At 47.2% G+C, this 7,500-nt stretch overlaps 1 protein-coding gene and 1 long non-coding RNA gene across 2 annotated transcripts in view; one reads left to right on the top strand and one right to left on the bottom strand.

Moving 5' to 3' along the window:
• Positions 1-2,360, bottom strand: part of vwde (von Willebrand factor D and EGF domains) — a 26,552-nt gene extending 24,192 nt beyond the window's left edge. The window contains exons 1-2 of the mRNA XM_056592165.1: positions 2,020-2,360; positions 123-313 (exon numbers count right to left, since the gene is read on the bottom strand). Coding sequence (XP_056448140.1) covers positions 123-313; positions 2,020-2,092 — 264 coding nt within the window. The 5' untranslated portion in view covers positions 2,093-2,360. The remainder of the gene's footprint in view (positions 1-122; positions 314-2,019) is intronic.
• A 4,092-nt stretch (positions 2,361-6,452) lies between these two features.
• LOC130384937 (uncharacterized) lies at positions 6,453-7,136 on the top strand. The gene is made up of 3 exons (XR_008895942.1): positions 6,453-6,467; positions 6,764-6,848; positions 7,124-7,136. It is a non-coding gene; the product is annotated as an uncharacterized LOC130384937 (long non-coding RNA).
• Positions 7,137-7,500: the final 364 nt, after the last annotated feature.

Genomic DNA, 7,500 nt, shown 5'->3' with positions numbered 1-7,500 from the left:
ATGCATTAATTATGCTGTATTCATTAATTGCATTAATGTACATTTCAATAAAGCTTTGACCCAACACCAGCCTCCATCACGCTTAATCCCCCCCCGGCGCTGGAGGGGCGCGGCGGTCCTACCTCCACACACTGGGTGGGCATGCTGGCCGGCTTGTCGAAGATGAGGAGCTGGTACCAGCCGGGCTCCAGGGCGTGGTCGCACACCAGCTCCTGCAGGGGGGGCTGCTGCGGCCCCCCGGAGCGGAAAGCCACGCTGCGGTACGGGTTCCGGAGCAGGGCGTGGCCCCCCGGGGAGCACTCTGGGGGGAGAGCTGGAGACGGGACAGGGGGACGGGGGACGGGGGGGGGGTACATGAACACAAGAACCTCTGGGTGGATACCAACACGTGGACATGTGGACGAATGAATCAGGGATACGGGAGCCAACGGAGCTGATGAACACATGAACTAATGACCCCGATTAACTAATGGGTGAAGGAATGCACGGACTCATAAAGAATGATCGATCGCTAATAAGGGATCAATCTGACCACCTTCACACTCTAGAGAAGGTTCTGGAGAAGGTTCTAGATAATGTTCTGGAGAAGGTCCAGGAAAAGGTTCAGGAGACGTTTCTGGAGAATGACGCAAGCCGCAAGGCCGGAGGGGCCAAGCAACCGGCGGTTGGCACCTGACCAGCCTAACAACAGTCCTCCCCTCACCCTGAGAAGCTCTCGGACACCACGAGGAGCTCTTCCCGCAAGCTCCTTGCTTCAGTGAAAAGTAAAGAAGGTTCTGCAGCCAAGCATAATAAGCTGACACCCCTGGCAGTCCAGGAGGAAACAGAGCTGGCCGTGGGGGCCGGCAGGATGTGAGCGCAGATACCTCCCCTCCATCTGAAGATCAGCTTCCCAAAAGCGACGGTAGCAGAGAAAGCAGCCCGGGCGCTCTTGGCATTCATTGAGAAGCTGTAATTCTGAAGGTCAGCGGGAGCTGTCGTCCTCTTGGCTGCGGACTGAACCTCTAAAACCCTCTCCAACGGAAGGAATCCTTCTACTTCTGCCTTGGGAGGTGTGATATGCATTAGGATGGAATCCACTTTGAATGTTTGATTGCAAGAAGATATTGAAATATATTGAAAATGAAACATGTATGCCAATTCCTTGAAAACATACAAAGGATCGTTTTTTTATGACTCATAGAAACCACATCACTATTTCACTTAGCAGCTACAATAAAGATACCCAGGCAGGCATTGCAAGGAAAACCTAAACCTATAGCCCAAGGGAAAGAGAGCATAGAAGATTCAAGATTGTATAATATAATGAAGGAGAAATCCTCACGACAGTTTAATTGTCTGGGCAGAGTCCAATTGCAGTGAAAGGTGATCTGCTGTCTGATTAAGACATGGTGTGTGTGTCTGTGTGTGTGTGTGTGGGGGGGGGGGGGGGGGGGGGGGGTGAACAAGACCCAGCAGGAGATGACAGCATCTCTCTAGGGGCTGTCCACACACCCATCCGTCTCAACAACAACAATAGACCCTGGTCCCTCGCTTCCCTCCTTCCTATTGGTCGGATCGGTCTCTCAGAAGAGACCGACCTCAACACCGGCGGTGGTGGGCGTCACTGGGGAGCCGATTTGTCGGCTCACCTTCGTGGCCCCTGGAGCCCAGAGGCCAAGGGCTCCGCCGATAAGGAGCAGGAGCAGGAGGAGGAGTGTAAGAAGGGAGCAGTGGCCGTGAGACTGGCCGTGGTATGCGCCCTTGGACGACAGCGCCGTGATGGACGAGGAGAGCTCCACGTTTAAATGCAACACGGCATGTCTAGCAGCTGGACAAATGGACTAGAATAGCCCGAAGGAATCCGAGAGCTGTAGCCTACCTCTGGGTTTGTTATAAGCGAGAAGAAAAGCATCTAAATACCGGGTGCGTTTTGGATCCTCTCCAGGGCAAAGTGTGTCACAGGGTTAATGAAGCATTACGCATGCAGTGGCCTCAAAGTAGGCTACGGTTATTTCACATCGAAAGTTTTAAACTCACCTGTTTGAAATTGCATTTCTTTAGAGAACAATAATAAAACAAAAGGGAACACTTTGAAAAGTAAAAGTCCCATCGTCCTGCAGCAATCCAAGTCCGCGTGGTATAAAAAAACAACAACACGCTTTTCCTTGCAGAGGTGAGTCTGTAGTTTCCCTTTTTTCAGATATTGTAAATCTTGATCTTAAATAATGCTCCCCGCTTCTGGGAACAAAGCTATTATCGGAGGGTCGACGAGCAACGCACTACCGCAGATGAGGTCGGTGTGCCTCGGAAGCAGCATCGCGCTGTTAGGAGGGGCATCCAGCCACACGGCGTCCCCCGTCAAACCACCGGCTGGGGTACCTACTACCTTCTCCGTGCACGACTGCCTGCGACTCTAGACTTAAGAGTAACAGGCAGTCGTGCACGGAGAAGGTGTCATAGGCTATATGGGAGACATTGCAGTGTTTTGGTTTGGATATAGTGCTGGAAAATATGTGTGTGTGTGTGTGTGTGTGTGTGTGTGTGTGTGTGTGTGTGTGTGTGTGTGTGTGTGTGTGTGTGTGTTTTTGGGGGATGTTTGTGTGTGTGTGTGTGTGTGTGTGTGTGTGTGTGTGTGTGTGTGTGTGTGTGTGTGTGTGTGTGTGTGTGTGTGTGCCATGACTAACATGGACATTTGAGGTGACCTTGTGCGAATTGATTTTTTAATCACTTTTAAAAGCTTTTAAAATTGCATGTGTATTCTGCCATTAAATTATATGTATTTATATAGTTGACCTCAGTGACAACATACTGGTCAGTAATAAAATCGTTTTTTATTCTGACTCCTCAAAACAGATACATTTCTTCTGTAGATTACGAATGACAGAGCCAGAACAACAAATCAACTGATGAGTTAGAATAGGCCTGCTAAAGTTCTATATCTGTGATCGTTGTCACAGTAAGCTAAACTGCTTAAATGCTTAGCCAGCCGCTATGTACATCAACCGCCTCTCGCTCTTTCTGCCAACAAACAGATGAAGGCCAACATAATTCAAAGTGTTTACAATCCCTGTTTTTTCAATGTGCATAATAAAGGATAAGTGTTTACAGAACCATATTCTATAAAGCTCTACATCCCTCAGTCATAAATCATAATGATTATTCCACTAGTTTATTGAAATGTGATGATGCTGGTCATTTACAAGACAGAAGAAAAGGTGAATCGTAATATCAACCCATGTAGGCCTAATGTGTCTTCCTGAAGGGTCTTATCCACAGGGGTTGTGTGTGCTATGCTGAGATCGAGCCGTCTGTCGCCGTCGGACGCGTGTTGTCAGTCTGACAGCCAGGAGAGGAAGACAAGCAGGAGAGCCGTTCCCCTCGTAAATCTCCACGGCCCTCGACCGGCCCGGCCTGGAAAACCCATCACACCGAAATGTCCTCAGCCACACTCGCAAACAACCTTCCGAGCCTTTATACGGTCTTCATGATAGCAGAGACCCTTGTCTTCATTCTACTGTAGCTTAGTCGATCATGTTGCTTCACAAAGCCTCACTAAACTTTACTACCACTGTGTTCATGTGGATGAGGTCTTCTGCTTGCACGGTTCACTACAGGACCTGCGGAAGTCAGCTAGTTGGTTACTGGTCCTCCATCCTACTGTCACCTATACTATACTCTAACACAAGCCTTACTGAAACCTCAAACATGACCCCAATTGATTCCGGCTCATTGTCATTTTGGTGCATAGGATTTTATTTTATTATAATCAAAATGTTTTTCTCTCATGATTCCGAATGGAGCAGAGAGTACAGATTATATTTTAAACTGTATTAACCACCATCGCCCCACCGTCCAATCACCTGCGAGATCTGTGGTCCACATATCAAAACAAATCAAACCCAGATACGCCTGGACACCGGCTCCCAGATTTACTTTCAATCCACAAAAAAACGATCACATCCCATTGATTAGCATCCCTTGTGCGGCTACAGAGAGCGGCTAGGCTACAGTGAGTGAGGAGGGTCTATCTGCCCGCTGACGGGGGGGTGGGGGGGGGGGTCAGCGGGCCCCCTGGTAACAGTCGACCCCCTCATTGAAGTCCTCTGAGGCGCCCGCTGCTGGGCTGGCCGTAAATGTCAGACGCTCACAATACTGAAGCGCCAGGGAGAAAGCCGTCTCCTTTATGAGGTCCCCCCCCCCCCCCCCCCCCCCCCCAGGAGAACCGATGCAGAGGGCCTGGGATCAGGTTTCATGTTGTGATCCCGGACCCCTGCCCAGCCAGGCCATGCACCCACCTACCGGGTGAAAGCAGGATCAACCCGCTGCACTGTGTCCCACTCCTGCTGGCCCGCGCAGAGCTTTGGGGGATTGTGGAGGCGGGTTGGAGGGACAGGGTGGCCTAGAGGGGTGCCCCCTTTGGTTTAACCTCTGAACCCTGACAGTGTGACGGCTGTCACACATGGACTGCGGGGCTGAGATCATAATGGGTGTTTAAAAACGAATCAATAATGTTTTTTATAAATTACCTATTTCTTTATTTATCCTATAACCACTTACTATTTAACTGTTTGACTCATATTCCTATTCCTCGTAGTCATGATTAATAAAGTGAGTAAAGTTTCATATTAAAAACGCTCCTAAATGCTCTCTAAATGCTTAACTCAACCGCATTCTCACAGGTTTCGTTGTTTAAAATTGAGTTAAAAAAAAGAAATGCTATATCTACAGTTTGTTTCACTACGGAGGAGAATGGGGGAAGAGCATACATTTCGGTAATGCGTCACTTCGTGCATAGATTAGTACCCCGGAAGTTGGTCCACTGCCGTAACCGCCGGCGTATTCACAGCAAAATTGGATTTGGAATCAGGTTAAGAGAAACCAAAACGTTACGTTGGCGGCGAGATCTCCAATATTCTGGTCCCAAAATATCCTAGAAGAGCATGGACTGTGAAGGTCAGTTACTGTGTAAAATGTATTATTTGTGTGTTTCGGTTTTACCAGAGCTCTCTGGTTTTTACGGAAGAGGATTATGACGTGAATATTTTTGGAGTTCTGAGTTTAAAGTCTGTATTCTGAGAATTAAGTAATTTTTCTGACTTTATAATTATAACTCAGAAAATAAATCATGGGATTAGGACCACACGTGGCCCTAATCCCCTTCCCTATTCCACATATTGGCTGCTTTATAGCGTTTACAAAGAGTAGTAGTAGTAGTTGATATCCCGTTTTTATTATTTGATCAAAAGGAACGACGTATATTGTCACAGTGCATCAACGAATACAACCCAGCTTGGAGTCCAAGCAATGCGTTCGTCAATAACAAATAACCCAGATACTCCAAACCAACCACATGTCAAATAATTGGTTTAGTGTGAGACAGCTCCCCCTAGTGGACTTTGACTCAGCTGCGTCACTGACCGGTTTATCCGAACTCAACCTGGTTCAGGTTACAAGCAACCGTAACTAAAAAGGATTCCAAGTGATTTATAAGTACATGGATTAATATAATCACTAAATAAATTGATAAACGATTGTGACTTTCAAGGCAAGAATAATGATTGTGTAGTATTAAGCATTCCATATTATATATCATTTACTTTATTAATCCCAGATTGCAGTGTAAAATACTGTATTGTTGGCCCAAGGAGGGCTCATGTTGTTCCTCCGTTGCTATAGCGAATGTTTTTGTGTTCGCAACTACCGAGCTCAGCTTTTGTCTGTAGGCCTATATTGTTCATGAGATGTCAACTTACCCCCGTTACTAAGCAACGTCAAAGTGTTTCGGTCAGAGATGGAGATGGCGCGATAAAAAATGCCACCATATAGAGTCAGGAATATAAAATACTTGTGCTTCCTTGCATTTGTCATTGTATTTGGATTATTGATAATATATTATGTGCATAAAGGAATCTTATGTCGGTCAATAAGGAGTTATTCTTCGTTGGGGAGAAAAGCCTACAGAGAGAACTGCATGCTTCTCGGAAGACTCCTCTAACCATCATGATCCCGAACTCTCCCGACCCTTTTGACCGGTAAGCGGCTGTTCTCCGCCATACAGAACTTGGCCACCAGGCGGAGCCGGTGCCGAATATCTCCGTCTGAGAGCGAGTCTGCGCGCTCCGCGGGGGACGTGTGGAGCGTCCAGCCACCAGACTTCTCTCCCAAACTCTACACGTCCCTCTCAGATCCAGGGAGGGACAGAAGATTGTCCCGACGTTCTCAAGCCCGGTCCTCCCTCGACTCAGGCCGTACCCGTGGACGAGATGTCTCCACGGTTTTGCACGTGAAGCGCGTTTTTTGTATCCGCGGAGGCGTTAGGGGGTGAGACCCACGGCTGGAGGGAGAACAGGAGGTTCATCACGTCCTACAAACCGCCGGATCCTCTTGAAGAGGAGCTGATGTTTGTCAAACTGGGGAAGTTCCCGCCTTCAGGTCCTTACAGGGGGGAACCCGATCACCGAGCACGGCTACACGACTTCCGACCGGTACGGAGAATCTGTGTTTTTCTAAAGACTTATTTTTGCAATTTTTATGCTTTATTATAGAGAGGCAGGTATGGGAGGGGAGGACATGCAGCAAATGACCACAGACAGGATGCACGTTTTTTTAATCTTTATCTATCAAATAGAAAATAAAGTGAATTTTGAACAGTATGGAATTATGTTTTATTAATCTCTACGCCAATCAAGCTTGAGAAATGTAATTTATATTGTTATACACTATGTGGCGCCAAAGACAAGCGTGAGAACAAGCTCACTGCTGCCTTCTGGTGTGACTACAGCAGGACGACGACCTTCCAAACATGGCCGCTGTGACCAAGAAGGACCCCGGCGACCTGGAGTTTAAACTGAACCACCGCGACATCTGTAGGAAGTACCTCACATCAGTAGACTATAGTTGTATATATGACACATCAGACCACTGTGTTCATGTGTCTTATGACATTTTGTTTTAGTATTCACATGGTGACAGCTTTCTAGATTTTGTCTTTACTTACTTGAAACATGAGGTGTTATTGAGAGGAGAAGGCCGGGCCTGGGGAGGCCACCAGGTAGAACCAAGGAGTCTGGGTTCTGGGTGACTTTTTCTCCTTGAATCTCTGTTTCCTCAGGTCACTAATACGTTGTTTATTTTCCTCCAGTGAGGACTACCAGACCGCACCTCTGGAGACCAGATGAAGACCGTGATGAAGATGAACACCTACAGGGCAGTTGAACCAACATGGGACCTGCGTCTTCTACTGCCCAGGACACAATGGCCGCCCAGATCAGCCTCCTTTACGGTACGCAGACGCTTGTCTCCGTTCATCATATCAGCTTTGCCGTGGTTGGTTAGTTTATTAGTGGTTTATTACAAACTCTTTATTTTAAATTATGTTGTGTGCTGTCTGATTTTTGTATTGCCACACACGCGCACCTTTTCTAACACTATCCAAACCAATAATATGATAAAAGTGATTTTATTAATTTACCATAGTAATAAAACTGTCAAGTCATCTCACTCTGAACAGTCAAATTA

The sequence above is a fragment of the Gadus chalcogrammus genome, chromosome 6 (assembly GCF_026213295.1).
Source record: "Gadus chalcogrammus isolate NIFS_2021 chromosome 6, NIFS_Gcha_1.0, whole genome shotgun sequence".
NCBI classification, from domain to species: Eukaryota; Metazoa; Chordata; class Actinopteri; order Gadiformes; family Gadidae; genus Gadus; species Gadus chalcogrammus.
Note: the sequence above shows the minus strand (reverse complement) of the source record. Positions and strands in the feature narration are given on the sequence as shown.